The 14,495-nt window shown below is 56.6% G+C and overlaps 1 protein-coding gene across 2 annotated transcripts in view; it reads left to right on the top strand.

The window, feature by feature from the left end:
• Positions 1-13,494, top strand: part of PTPRU (protein tyrosine phosphatase receptor type U) — an 82,333-nt gene extending 68,839 nt beyond the window's left edge. For both annotated transcript variants that reach the window (XM_082347431.1, XM_082347430.1), the window contains exons 22-30: positions 332-486; positions 1,912-2,047; positions 2,563-2,712; positions 4,309-4,482; positions 7,197-7,337; positions 9,490-9,615; positions 9,749-9,906; positions 11,897-12,032; positions 12,278-13,494. In XM_082347431.1, the coding sequence (XP_082203557.1) occupies positions 332-486; positions 1,912-2,047; positions 2,563-2,712; positions 4,309-4,482; positions 7,197-7,337; positions 9,490-9,615; positions 9,749-9,906; positions 11,897-12,032; positions 12,278-12,340 (1,239 nt within the window). In that variant the 3' untranslated portion in view covers positions 12,341-13,494. The remainder of the gene's footprint in view (positions 1-331; positions 487-1,911; positions 2,048-2,562; positions 2,713-4,308; positions 4,483-7,196; positions 7,338-9,489; positions 9,616-9,748; positions 9,907-11,896; positions 12,033-12,277) is intronic.
• The last annotated feature ends 1,001 nt before the right edge of the window (positions 13,495-14,495 follow it).

Raw genomic sequence — 14,495 nt, 5'->3', positions numbered from 1 at the left:
ACTAAGACCCGGAGAGTCAAAATGATCTCCTAGGGCTGTTGTGTAACCCAGGTGGTAGAGATGGGTGACTAATAACGCAGGTTGGGCATCAGGAAGATCCCAGCCCAACTCCTGCATGATATCTGTCTCGTCTAACCTCGGGCAAGTGGTTTCTCCTCTTTCGAGCCTTAGTTTTCTTGCCTGTACAATGAGTCATTAATACCCACCTCGTGAGTCTCGTTGGGGTGAACTGAGTTCTTGTGGTGAGATGCTCACGCCAGTGCCTGGCACACAGCAAGCGTCTGATAGACGCCAGCAGAGACTCTGACTGTTACTACTCTTGTCTCCCCAGAGAGGCTACTCTGCCCGCCACGAGGTCCGCCAGTTCCACTTCACGGCGTGGCCGGAGCACGGCGTCCCCTACCACGCCACGGGGCTGCTGGCCTTCATCCGGCGCGTGAAGGCCTCCACGCCCCCTGATGCTGGGCCCATTGTCATCCACTGCAGGTGGGGTGCCGGGAAGCCCGGGGAGAAGAGGGGCGGGGAATGGGGCTGTTGGAGGTCCCTAAACGAGACTGGGCTTGGGTCCATCCTGCTCAGAGACAGAGGACAGGGGAGGATGACCACCAGGGGCCCTTTGCCCTTTGAGCTTTGGCTCCGGGGTTGGCACCCTCGTGCGCTCCCCAAGACCTGGGGAGGCCCTTCTCTCAGATGCCGAGGAGGCGCTGGAGACATGGAGGGGGTGAGGGGTTGGCGAGGCACCAGGCAGGACTGAGTTCCATTTGCTTCCTTTGAGCAAGTGTGCCCCTGGAGTCCCCTTCTGGTCTGTACCCACCTTCTCTCTTCCAGAGCAATCACTGTCCTGACTTCTAAACCGTAGATTCATTTTGCATGCTTTTGAACTTTGTATAAATGGAATCATACATCAGGTGCTCTTTGGAATCTGACTTTCCCTTAACCTTATGTTTATAAGGTTCATCCATATTGTATCCTATTCCACTGGGTGAATAAACCACAATGTATTTATCCACTCTGCTGTGGATAAGCATTTCCAGCTTTGAGCTATTATGAATAGTGCTACTAAGGACATTGTATTACATGTCTTTTGGCCGACACACACACACCTTCCAGGGAGGTATGTACGTAGGAGTGGAATTGCTCTGTGTGAATGTTCAGCCTTACTAGGTACTACAAACAGTTTTCCAAAGTCGTTGCACTAATTCAAGCCCCCAGCAGCGGTGTACAGGAGATCTGGTGGCTGTGTGTCTTGGCCGACACTTTGCTACTGCCATTTTCAAGCTTGAGATCTTGGTGTCATCTTTGTCCTCCCCCCTCCTCTCAACTCTGCTCAACCTGGTGCTGAATGTGAGGATCCCAGAGTTGGGTCCGACCCAGCCCAGCTCTCAAGGAGCTCCCAGTTGGTGAGGGAGACAGCCACATAAACAATGACCACGGAGCAGGAAGGAAGGTTTTGATAAAAGTCCACCCAAATTGCTCTGGGAGCTCAAAAGCATGACATCTGCTAGAGGATCCACTTGAGTATGTGAGTGGGTTTGAGTGCGTAGGGCTTTGAAGGATGTGCAGGAGATTTTGGGACATCCAAGAGACCAGAACATTCTTGGATTAATGTTCTCTGAGCAGCACCTTTGTTCCTCTCCCCCAGTCACAGCTGCTAAGTTGGGCTGGTTTCACATCTGCATTCTCCCTACCCTTTCTTTCCTGTTCTTCCCCAAGGCCCAGCCCCCACTCTGTCCTCTATCACATTTCACCGGAACTCTTCCAAGCAGCCTTGTCCCTGGCTCCTCCTGTATCCCCCATCCCCTGTGTGGTGTAGATATGGCCAGGGGCCCCAGGCACCCTCTTCTCTTCTTCTGCGTGGTCCCGGGCTTCCTCCCCAAGGCCCCGACCTGACCTGGGCTGCTCTCTCCCCAGTGCGGGCACTGGCCGCACAGGTTGCTACATCGTTCTGGATGTGATGCTGGACATGGCGGAGTGTGAGGGCGTCGTGGACATTTACAACTGCGTGAAGACCCTCTGCTCCCGGCGCGTCAACATGATCCAGACTGAGGTGGGGATGCAGCCCTCTCCCCACTTCCCCTCCAGCAGGAGTGTCCCTCGTGCAGGAGCTCGAAGCCGGTGGAGTGTGTCAGAAGGGTGTCCTAGGATGTCCCCTTGTTCTTTCCCATCCCTGAACTTGGCTGGCCAGCCTCTTAGGGTCTTCCCAAACTCAGCTCCACTGTGTTCAGTTGGGTGACGTCAAACAGCACTGGGCCAAGGTCATAGGTTCTACAGTCAAGACATAATGCTTACTGGGTTTGTCTCCTCACTAGACGTGTGACCCTGGGCTGTCCCCTCACCTTCAGAGCTTCTCGTAGGGTTGTTATGGGGATGAAATATGAGATAAGTGAGCAAACATCCCTGAAGGTTCTTTCAGGTACAGTGCGTCCAACCTGTAGTAACAGGTGGTTGGACTCCACCTCAGAGCAACCCGGCCTCAAACATGAGCTTGCCTCCCGCCTCAACCCTAAAATCTCTAACTTCTGCTCCCCTCCTCGTTCCTCATATTCTCGTCTCCTGCTCCAGGAACAGTACATCTTTATCCATGATGCAATCCTGGAGGCCTGCCTGTGTGGGGAGACCACCATCCCTGTCAGCGAATTCAAGGCCACCTACAAGGAGATGATCCGCATTGACCCTCAGAGTAATTCCTCCCAGCTTCGGGAGGAGTTCCAGGTGGGGCATGAGTGTATGTGTATAGGTGTGGTTTGTGAGTATGTGAGTGTGTGTGTGTGTGTGTGTGTGTGCGCGTGTGTGTAGTACTGGGAGGTCCTCAGTGCTGTAGGAGTCACCGAGGGCCAAGCAGGATGCACAGAGCTGGGTTACTAGGAAGGACTTAGAGACAGTGGAGGACGTAGTGCATCCAAGAAACTAAGAGCCCAGGCTTTGAAGTCAGATAAACCTGGGTTCAAATCCTGGCTTACCTAGTTAAGAGCTGTGAATAACCTTGAACAAATCACTTTACCTCTCTAAACCACAGTTTTCTTACCCAGAAAAGAAATAGTTAATATTGTCCTTGCAGTCTTTGTAGTCATTAGGATTCTTTTGGTTGCAAGTGATAAAAGTCCAGCTCAGTGGCTCTTGTAAATGAAAAGTCAGGATGGTGCAGCTTTAGTTATGGCTGGATCCAGGGGTTCAAATGATGATGCCAAGATTTAGTCTCTGTCCATTTTTGGTTCTGCTTTCTTCTGTTTTTGGCTTCATTCTCAGACCCACACTCTGGCCCCTCACAGTGCCAGGCTTACGTTATCTTTGCTGTCAGAAGACTCTGGAAGAGGGCACTTCGTGCTCCCAACAGCCCCAATAAAAGTCCCAACCAGACTCTCATGTGCCCGTTTCTGAGCTGATCACTGGGACCAGAGAGATGGAGCACACTGATTGGCCTAGGCCTGGTTCTGGGGGCAGGGCCAGTCTCACCATGTCACATGACTGCGATGGGAGAAGGCTGGTTCTCCAGAGAAGTTTGAGCATGGTCACTGGGTACGGAGAGACCCCAGATGTCCTTTCTACTCCAAGGTTCCCGTGAGGGTTCGGTGGTACATGCCGGGTGCCTGGCGCTCTAGGACTGGCATAGAGTGATGTCACAGGAAATGTTCTCTGTGATTCCTGGAGAAGGATGTTGAGCCCTGAGGACCATGAGAGACTGGGTTCCCTGATAGGGAGCCCCAAGAACAAGAGAAGAAATGGAGACCCCGTGAATCAGGATGCATGAGGCATGAAGGCAGGAGGGTAGGGGAGGTGACCCAGAGTCCCTGGCTTGCTATTGTGCCAGGTGTCCCTTGACAGGGCCGTGATGGAGGAAGGTGACCACCTGTGTCAGGTCCCTGGAGTCTGCTTTGTGGAAGATGTGGGGTTTCAGGGCTTAGCTCCTTGCAAGCACCTGGTAATGATCCTCATGGTGCCATCTGTGTATTGAAGGCTGTGCATGTGCCAGGCTTGATATTATCTCACTTATCCTCCCAGCAGCCCCTTGAGGTAGGCATATTATTATCCCATTTTACAGTTGAGGGAAAACGAGGCTGAGAGATACAGTAGCTTGTCTAAAGTTACACAGGTGGTGAGGAGTCAGACTCCAGTCTCCAGAGCTCTGTCCAGGCCCTGTGCGTCGTGGAGACAGGGAGCCTGGATCCCTCCCTCTCTCCCTTCCCTCTGGACCTCAGTTTCTCCATCCATTAAATGGGCCTAATAACCCAGCCCCATCTCCTTCATGGGGTGGGAGGAGGCCCCACAAACACAGGAGTCACCTCCCTTTCCTCTCCCCACTCCTTGTAGACGCTGAACTCGGTCACGCCGCCGCTGGACGTGGAGGAGTGCAGCATCGCCCTGCTGCCCCGGAACCGGGACAAGAACCGCAGCATGGACGTCCTGCCGCCTGACCGCTGCCTGCCCTTCCTCATCTCCACCGACGGGGACCCCAACAACTACATCAACGCAGCCCTGACGGACGTGAGGGCACGGGGGTGGGGTGGGCTCTGGGACTCTCCCACCCAGCAGCATCTGGGAAGGTCCAGGAGCCAGGGGGACAGAGCTGAGGGCTCTGATTAGGGGGACCCTCTGCCTTTCTTGGGACCAGGCCCATTGTGTGGTCCTCCTTCCCCCAAGGATCTTCCATTCAGGGCACTTGAGCCAGTGCTCCGCCTCAGGTATTACCCTTGGCCTGAATAGAAGTCTGGGTGGTGGAGTTCAGACAGGGCTGTCTCCAGGGTCAGGCCCGGCAGAGCCTGGGATAGGATGAGTGATTCGAGGGCTTTGACTGGGGAGGCTGGGAGGGTTTGGGGTTGGGACTTGAGATTTGATATCTGGAGCCAGGGGAGCTTGTCTTGGGGTGGTCAAGCTAGAGCCTGCCCAGGACCTGGCCTGGAGTAGTGACTTGTTCCCTGGGCCCAGCCTGGCCATGGTCTGAGGGCTCAGGAGCTGTTTAGAAGCCCCTTCCCTTGCTCCCGGCTCAGGGGGCTCCACCGCCTTTATTGGGCATTGCGAGCAGAGCAGGGGCTTTAGGGTCCAGTGAATAACTCCCAGGTGCTGCTACCTGAGGGGGATGAGTCTGTGAGTGTCCCCTCACTCCTTCCCAAACTGGACCCAGTTGAGGGAGAGGTGTGGGGGCCAGGCAGGTGGAGGTAAAATGTTACCGTTTTAAGAAAGCCAGTGACACTGGAGAGTGTGACTTCAGCGATGTGGCTCAGTGGACCGGCTGCTCCTTCACCCCTCAGGCAGGCAGACCCGTCCTCCCGGCCACAGCTGTCCGGCCACAGCCCCACGCGTGCCCCCTGCATCAGGGCTGGGCCTTTACTGCGGCAGGGAGAGCAGCAATTGAATGCACACCTTCTGAGGACGGGCTGGCCTGGGAAAAGAAGGGGAGGGGCCGAGCTCAGCGTGCTTGGTCCTCATCCCAAACTCGCCCATGGGAGGAGTGCATGAAGGTGGGCCGAGGCCAGGTGTGTCACCACTGGACGTCCCTCCACGTGGAAATGAGAGCTGTGGGGAGGGAGGTTCCCCTACAGCAGGGACGAGGGAGATGGGCCTTTCTTGGCCCAGTTCCTGGCCACGGCCCCTCGGCACGCAGGTGCAGGGGACAGTAGGGTTTCTCTAAGGAGGGAAAGCTCCCACACTTGCTTCCCAGGGGCTTCCTGGAACGAGCTGAAGGCAAGTGGGGGAGCGGCCCCAGCCACTGAAGGGAGTGAGGGGAGAGGGGGCCGGAGCCCTGGGGAGGTGGCAGAGGGTGCTGGCGAGCTTTGGGTGGGGACGTAGGAATCTGTGGCCTCCCTCTCAGCTAGCTCTTTGGCCTCCGTGTGCCCATCTGCACATGGGGGGATGGAAAGGAGGCTCTCTGAGGTCCTGAGAGTCTCTGAGCTGGAGAGGGTCACATTGGCTCCCTGGCCTTGGATGGGAATGGGCGAGTAAGGTGGCGAAGCGTCCCTGGGGCCATGATATCTCACACACTTGATCCCAGCCATGCAAAGCCTATTGGCTCATGAACCATGAGTCCCAGGAGCCAGGAGGCCCTGATGCTTGGGTTGTAGTGAGCTAATCTCGGGGCCAGCTGGGGTCTGTTGTGGGTGGTTAAGTCTGCAGGGAGCTCCACTGGGTGCCCAGGCCTGAGTTTTGGAGTCTGGCTGGGCCTGGCCTTCAGGAGCTGGCAGTCAGGGAGCCTTCAGTGAGTCCTGGGGAGGGGGTCGGGAGAGAAGCGCATCAGGAGAGGGAGGGGGACATGGCACAGGTGGGTCAAGGCAGGGCACCAGGAGGAGACGTGGGGCTGGAGCACTGACAGGGGGGAAGGCTGGTGCCAGCCCACCTGGAGGGGCAAGGTTGGGAGCAGGGAACAGAGTTAGTACCGGTCACTGGTCTGGGGTCCAGGGTTGGGGTCTCAGACCTTTTATCCGTGGAGTTGGAAGGGACCTAGCTATTTATTTATTCAAAAATATTTATTTATTTATTTATTTATTTGTTTTTTTAACATCTTTTTTTTTTTTTTTAAACATCTTTATTGGAGTATAATTGCTTTACAATGGTGTGTTAGTTTCTGCTTTATAACAAAGGGAATCAGTTATAAACCCCTACAAAGTTCTGGGCACAGGCCACACCCTGAAATCTCTGCCTTCCTGAACCTTGTATTTGGGGAATGGGTTGAGACGGTCAACAAACAAATATGCCATGGAATGTCAGTCGCTGGTAATTTCTACAAAAAACAACCAGGCAGAAGAAGTATTTAATGTGGGTCTTGGGGTATGTGTGTGGCAATTTTTAATGAGTTCGTAATAAGGGCCACTTTGAAGAGGTGAAGTTAAGCAAAGACCAGAAAGAAGTGAGGGAGAGAGCCATGTATACACTTGGGAAATTTGTTCCTGGCAACAGGAATAGCAGGTGCAAAGGCCCTGAGGCAGGGAGCAAGCTTGGCCAGCCTCTGCCTACCATGCCCAAGCTCCCATTGCCACCCATTGGGAATCTTTTGCTGTTTAGCTCCTGGGGGCCATGGGCTTGGGCATTAGAGGTCTGGGGGCTCACCCCATCAACTCAGGCCTCAGTTGCTGGCCAGCCTCCAAATTGGGCCCCTGGAGGCAGCCTGGTCCTTTGGGGGGCAGAGCTGTGGTGGGCAGGGCAGGAGGACAGTCTGTTGCAGAGGCTTGGCAATGTCGGGGCACTGAGTCCTGGTTTCCCTGCAGAGCTACACGCGGAGCGCAGCCTTCATCGTGACCCTGCACCCGCTGCAGAGCACCACGCCCGACTTCTGGCGGCTGGTCTACGACTACGGGTGCACCTCCGTCGTCATGCTCAACCAACTGCACCAGTCCAACTCCGCCTGGGTGAGGGCCCCACTGGCCGGGCAGGCTGGCTACCTGCAGCCTAGGACCTCAGTGTGTTCAAGGACACATCTCAAAAGTCAGTGGTTGGAACCCAGCTCTGCCACCTACTTGCTGAGTAGGGACCTTAGATGTGTCCTACTTCCTCCCAGAGCCTCAGTTTCCTTGTCTGTAAAACGGAGCTCAGACTAGAGAAAAATAGCTGTTCTTTATGGAGCATCTGATGTATGCCAGGGACTCTGCTTTGCACTTATGGGCTTCAGGTGAGAAAATTAAGACCCAGAGAGGTGAAGTGACTTCTCCAAGGTCACATAGCTGGGCAGTGGCAGAGCTGTGCCCCCTACCCTGGGCTGCCTCCTCCCAGAGCCTCTGCTTTTTCAGTCATTCAGTGAAACTGCTCATCATGGGGGCCTTCGAGGCAGAGTAAAATTCCAGCCTCCTTACCTTCTAACTGTTTGATCTAGGGTAAGTTAATCTACCTCTCTGAGCCTCAGCTTCCTTCTCTGTGAAATGGGGACTATCACAGCACCTGTTCTCTCAGGGGTTATTGTCAGGACCATGTGAGACGTATGCTTAGCACTGTGTCACGCCCAGCACATAGCAGGTGCTCAGTACGTGGCAGGGATGAAGATGATGAGGGTGACAGTCACTTCTGAGGTTGGTCCAGACACTGGTCAGTGATTTCAGCCTAGGGGCAGCTACCCTCATTTCCTTTCAGGGCTCCCAAAGCTGGAACTCCTGGGAGGTACAGATGCCCAGCCTTCCACCCTGCATGACCATCTTCTCTAGATCTCTGGGCCCCCGCTCTCCCCAGGTCCCCATCCCAGGAGGCCCAGGAAGATTTGCTGTAAAATGAGCATGACAGCCTCTTAATGGCTGCCTGGGGAAGATTGTTAACTGGGTTCTTTGCAAGTCAGGCGCTTGGTATAAATGACCTAGAACTGCAGGGTAATGGGCTCCAGCACCTGGGCAGGGAATCCCATGTGGCAAGGACCTGCCCTTGCTAAGATGGAGGCGAAGGACCCATAGGGAGTCTCACACAGATGTCATCCACTGGTCACCCATTTGCTCATTCATTCAACCACCTTTCCTCACGGGCCACACCCTGTCAGCCTGTTGGGGAAACAGAAGAACACACGGCCCCTCCCAGATCTCATGGTCCAGGGGTAAGCAGGTACAAAAACTGATCATGACAGCAGAGGGAGAGGGCTATCATGGAGCTGGCACAGGGACAGACAGGAGCCTGGGGGGATGATGGATCAAGGAGGGCTTCCTGGAGGAGGTAATATCTGAGCTGAGATGTGTAGGAAGGGTAGAGTTAACTAGGTGAAGAGGTGGGAGATGAGTGATCCATGGAGAGGGAGCAGCATGTAAAGGCCTGAATGCAAGGAGTTGCCAGGCCCCCAGGCAAAAGAGGAAGGTAGTGTCCTCTCTTCGTGGTCAGAGAGGGAGGCAGATGGAGCATGGTGTTGTCTGGGAGGAGCCTAGGGACCATTTCACAGGTGGAGAAACTGGGGCCCAGAGAAAGGAAGAGCCTTGCTAGAAGGCTGCTAGAAGCTGGGGCCTCGGACCAGCTGCCCAGAGGACCCGTGTATGTATGTGTGGGGGCTGCTTCTCCTGTGTCCCTCCACTGTCTTGAGTCTGTGGCCTGGAGGGGGTACATTTAGGACCCTGACTGCACGGAGGGATCTTGGGGCAGGAGTCGGGGTGCTGAGCTGTGTTGCAGCACAGGGACACCTCACGTCTGTGAGCTGATGCTGGAGGGCCGAGGCAGCAAGAGAGAGGGCCGTGGGGCAGGGGTGCTGGCGTGGGTGGGGGTGATCTGAGGCCTGTCCCTGGAAGAAGGCAACTTCGTGTAGGTGTGTGTGCTGGTGAGCGTGTTGGGTGTAGCTGTCTAGTGGCACGGCAGTGAGTGTCCGTTTACCACTGTAAAGGGTTTGCCTCGGCTGACCTGAGTGTGTCAGTACAAACGCACTGGGGCGGGCGTGCACTGCGGTCTGATGGGTGAGCGGGGGGATGTGGGGGGAACTGAAGGTGAGTCTGGAGTGAATGGTGGGCCCCGGGCAAGCCCGGGAAGTCTGGGGGTGGGTGTGAGCGGCAGCTGCCCAGCCGGCTCTGCTCAGCTCCGCTCCGCTCCCTCTGCCCGCGCTCCCAGCCATGCCTGCAGTACTGGCCTGAGCCGGGCCGGCAGCAGTATGGCCTCATGGAGGTGGAGTTCATGTCAGGCACAGTGGACGAGGACTTGGTGACCCGCGTTTTCCGGGTGCAGAACATCTCTCGGGTGAGTGATCTGGGAGCTCCAGGATGAGAACCTGGGTGGGGGCTGAGTGGCTTTGAATGACCCTCTTGAGGTCCCCAGGGGGCCGTGCAACCCTTGGCACTCATGTCCCCTGGCTGATCGCTTGCACCCCCAGCTGCAGGAGGGGCACCTGCTGGTGCGACACTTCCAGTTCCTGTGCTGGTCTGCGTACCGGGACACGCCGGACTCCAAGAAGGCCTTCCTGCACCTGTTGGCCGAGGTGGACAAGTGGCAGGCAGAGAGCGGGGACGGGCGCACCGTCGTGCACTGCCTGTGAGTGCCGGCCCTCCCTCAGCTGCGGGGCGGGGTCAGGGCCCCACGGGACCGGGGCAGAGGCCAGCGTGAGAGAGGGCCTCGGGGCTGCCACCCAAACCCTGAGCTCTCAGGCAGCGCAGCCTGGACTCTGCCCACCGAGGCGAGGCTGGCCCTGCCTTCCACGGAGGAGCCAGTCACTTTCCAGGGTGTGGACTCAATCCTGAACACCCGCCCAGTGCTCTCTGTGTGATGTTTGACTTTGCCAATTTAATTAGAGAGAGTCTTGTCAGAATAGTTAGTTTAGCCCATGATACGGTAATATACTTTTCAAACCAACGGAATTCTGGTCTTTGGTCATGCCTGCATGCATGTAGCTTTTTTCATTCATTCATTCACAGATTGATTGATTCGCTCACGTCTGGGTGCAGTCACTTCTTTGCCTCCCACTTCTTCATGCTTTCAGCACTTACCCTTCCCTGTATCAGGCTGGGCACATGGGGGACAGGGGCAGGGAGCTGAGTCAGGCAGGGCCTGGCCCTCGAGGGCTTTTGGTTCTAGTGGGAGAGACCCCTTGAGAAGGGGACAGAGGGCCTAGTCTGTCCCCCATCTCCCAAGAGGAACCCCACACCCCAGGTCACAGGGAACAGTGGAGGGAGAGGGCTGGGGACTGGGGGAATGGGAGGGTCTCCGTGTGAGAGGCCATGGGTTTGACTGGGAGTGTATCTGTGTTACTAGGGGTGGCTGGTCTTCCCAGTGTTTGTTTTCCATCCTGCTCTCTGGTTTTTCGCTTAATGCTCTGCAGCCCTCTTCTGTCGCTGGCTTTGTCTCAGTGTCTTTCTCCTGGAGTGTGTCTGGCCTCCTTTCTCTCGAATCTGCTCTGTTTCTCTTGGAAGCTCTGTCTTCCTAGATACCTTCCACTTCGGATGCTAGTCTTTTATCCTCTGACTCCTCCCCCTTAACCTTCTCTTCCTGCTGCTCGCCTCTGGGCTCCCTGACTCCTCCCATCTGGGCTCCCTAACTCCTCCCTTCTGGCCTCCCTGACTCCTCCCATCTGGGTTCCCTGCGCCACCCCTCCCTTCTGGGCTCCCTAACTCCTCCCTTCTGGGCTCCCTAACTCCTCCCTTCTGGCCTCCCTGACTCCTCCCATCTGGGTTCCCTGCGCCACCCCTCCCTTCTGGGCTCCCTAACTCCTCCCTTCTGGGCTCCCTCACTCCTCCCTTCTGGCCTCCCTGACTCCTCCCATCTGGGTTCCCTGCCCCACCCCTCCCTTCTGGGCTCCCTAACTCCTCCCTTCTGGGCTCCCTAACTCCTCCCTTCTGGCCTCCCTGACTCCTCCCATCTGGGTTCCCTGCGCCACCCCTCCCTTCTGGGCTCCCTAACTCCTCCCTTCTGGGCTCCCTGACTCCTCCCTTCTGGCCTCCCTGACTCCTCCCATCTGGGTTCCCTGCCCCACCCCTCCCTTCTGGGCTCCCTAACTCCTCCCTTCTGGGCTCCCTAACTCCTCCCTTCTGGCCTCCCTGACTCCTCCCATCTGGGTTCCCTGCGCCACCCCTCCCTTCTGGGCTCCCTAACTCCTCCCTTCTGGGCTCCCTAACTCCTCCCTTCTGGCCTCCCTGACTCCTCCCATCTGGGTTCCCTGCGCCACCCCTCCCTTCTGGGCTCCCTAACTCCTCCCTTCTGGGCTCCCTAACTCCTCCCTTCTGGCCTCCCTGACTCCTCCCATCTGGGTTCCCTGCCCCACCCCTCCCTTCTGGGCTCCCTAACTCCTCCCTTCTGGGCTCCCTAACTCCTCCCTTCTGGCCTCCCTGACTCCTCCCATCTGGGTTCCCTGCCCCACCCCTCCCTTCTGGGCTCCCTGACTCCTCCCTTCTGGCGTCCCTGACCCCTCCCATCTGGGTTCCCTGCCCCGCCCCTCCCTTCTGGATTCCCTGGCCCTGCCCTGCCCTTCACCCTTGAGTTCGCTCTACCCACCAAGCCCAACCCCAAATCTTTCGTGTCTCTCCTTTAGCAATGGGGGCGGCCGCAGTGGCACCTTCTGCGCCTGCGCCACGGTGCTGGAGATGATCCGCTGCCACAACCTGGTAGACGTTTTCTTTGCTGCCAAAATGCTTAGAAACTACAAACCCAATATGGTGGAGACCCTGGTGAGGCGCCATGTACCCCTTGCCCAGCCACTTCCAACTTCCCGGTCCACGCCCGGCCAGGCCCCTCAGCACCCCTCTCCCTTATCTGGCCCCCACAGTTGGGCCTTGGGTTCTAGTCCTCTGGTGCCAAAATGTTACCCCCATTTCTCCCCTTCTCCCCATCGATGGGGCAGGGCTTATGCTTGCCCCTTCGCCCCAGTACTAGAGAGGGACCAGGCTGGTGATTCCTTCTCTCCCTCTCCCAGGATCAGTACCACTTCTGCTATGACGTGGCCCTGGAGTACCTGGAGGGACTGGAGTCAAGATAGCAGGGGCCCCTGGCCTGGGGCACCCACTGCGCACTCAGGGCCAGGCCCACCATCCCGGACTGACGAGGAAGACCCGCGCCCCCAGCTCTGCTCAGCTGCAGCCCTCACAGGGAAATCACCGGAGTGGGCGCTGGGCCATCCTGGTGCCCCCTTCCACTGTGGGCAGGGCCTTTCAGCACCTCCGTGGGCAGGCTGCGGGCCAAGGAGGAGCTTAGCAAGACTGCAGCCCAGCCCACCTCCGCGGGGTCCTGCAGGCCTGCTGAGAGGCCTGGCGCTGCCCGGCAGAGTGACAGGCTCAGAACTGCCGACTCTGGGAGACCCAAGCCCAAGCCCCTGGATTGCATCCCAGCCCTTGGCAGAGATGAGTGAGGCCCTGTAGAGCAAGTGCCAGGCCAGGATTTCCACCCAGCTTGGCTGGACATGGGTAGAGAGTGCACTGGGGCTTGGCATCTAGCATCCCATCTGGCCCAGCCCCTGAGGGTCCTGGGGAGACTGAACTCTGCCCTCATTTGCCAGTGGGCACTTCAGACTCGTCCTCCCAGGGGGAACTTCAGCTCCTTCCTCTACCCGCTGCCTCCCTGCAGCCCCGGGGATATTTTGCTCATGATCCCCACCCCCCACCCTCCATTTCTGCTTCCCTGAATGTGCTCTGAGCTTCCCGGAACCAGGATCTGCCCACCCCTACCCTGTCCCGTGTGGGGTCCCTTCCCTGCTTGACCCAATGTCTGCAGAATGAAGTCACCTCAGCCCCCACTGCCTATAACTTTCAGGCCTCACTGGCTGGGTCCTGCTCAGCCTGGGTCAGTGACAATCTGCAAGGCTGAATGACAGCCCCTGGGGTTGAGGTCCCTGTGGCTTCTGGTGAGGCTGGCCACTGGGACGCTATTAAATCAGGGGTGCTCAGCACCCCTAGAGTTTGGAGAAAGAAGGTATATTTTGGGATGGAGGATCTATGCTTTTTTTGTTTATTTTTTAAGGGGGGTGTGGGAAGGTCTCTTTAAAATGGGGCAAGCCACCCCCCCATTCCGTGCCTCAATTTCCCCATCTGTAAACTGTAGATATGACTACTGACCTACCTCGCAGGGGGCTGTGGGGAGGCATAAGCTGATGTTTGTAAAGCGCTTTGTAAATAAACGTACTCTCTGAATGCCACAGAGCAGCCTTATGTGTGTCTGGCCGGCCTGACTGGGGCCTGCTCACCTGCCCCCAGCCTCCCAGTGCGGCGGGAGGGCCCTGGTCTGGCCTCGAATTTTCCATCCATAAAATGGGAGGGGCATGGACCAGAGCATCGTTCAGGGGCCTTCCACTTGCAGAGCTGGTTCCAAGGGACCTTGGCTGTTGCTTTCTCCAGCCAAGCCTCTGAAGCACTTACTCAGACAGGGGGCTTTATCCTGAGACCTCCGAGGGCCACAGAGCTGCCTCTCAACCCCTGGGGGCCTGGATCTAGGTTGAGCTCCTTCGCGTCCAGCATGGGAAGCTCAGGCTTCAGTGTCAGGCTGATGGTCCCCACCATCTGTGAGACCCTGGGCAAATCAGCTGCCTCTCCTAGCCTTGGTTTCTCATCTGTAAAATGGGGACAATTCTATCATGATGAGCTGAGGTAGTGGTTAAGTGCCTATGTGGTGCCAGGTGTGCAGAAAGAGCTCCATTTAAAACACAACAGAGATAGGACAGAGCAGACACATATCTCGTCGGGATGATTGTCCAGCTGCCTGAGTCCAGCCCATTCCCAGTCTCTGGCTTCCTCAGGGGGTGGAGTGGGAGGAATAGTGCACTGGTTGGCAGGGACCTGAGTCACTCCTGGCTCTGTCACAAACTTGCTGTAGGACTTGGTGAAGACACTTCCTGTTTCTGGGTCTCAGTTTCTTCATATGAAGACTGGCTCTGTGATGTACTGATTCTGTTCACACACTGGCTGACTCTGCTTCAGTTTCTCCATTGGTTAAAGGATGTGACCCATTCTAATGACCTCGCAATTCAACATCCTTTGATCTGAATTAAACAATTTTTAGACAGTTGTGATCCCATTTAGCTAAGGCAGAAACTGACCCCCTCACACTCATTCTGAACTGACCACTAAGCCTTACCTGATGGGCCACAAATGTATGTCATAGATACTGGCCAAGCAACAGAGTATAACTTGCTTTGACCAACA

The sequence above is a fragment of the Balaenoptera borealis genome (assembly GCF_965194805.1).
Source record: "Balaenoptera borealis genome assembly, chromosome: 1".
Taxonomy (NCBI): Eukaryota; Metazoa; Chordata; class Mammalia; order Artiodactyla; family Balaenopteridae; genus Balaenoptera; species Balaenoptera borealis.
Note: the sequence above shows the minus strand (reverse complement) of the source record. Positions and strands in the feature narration are given on the sequence as shown.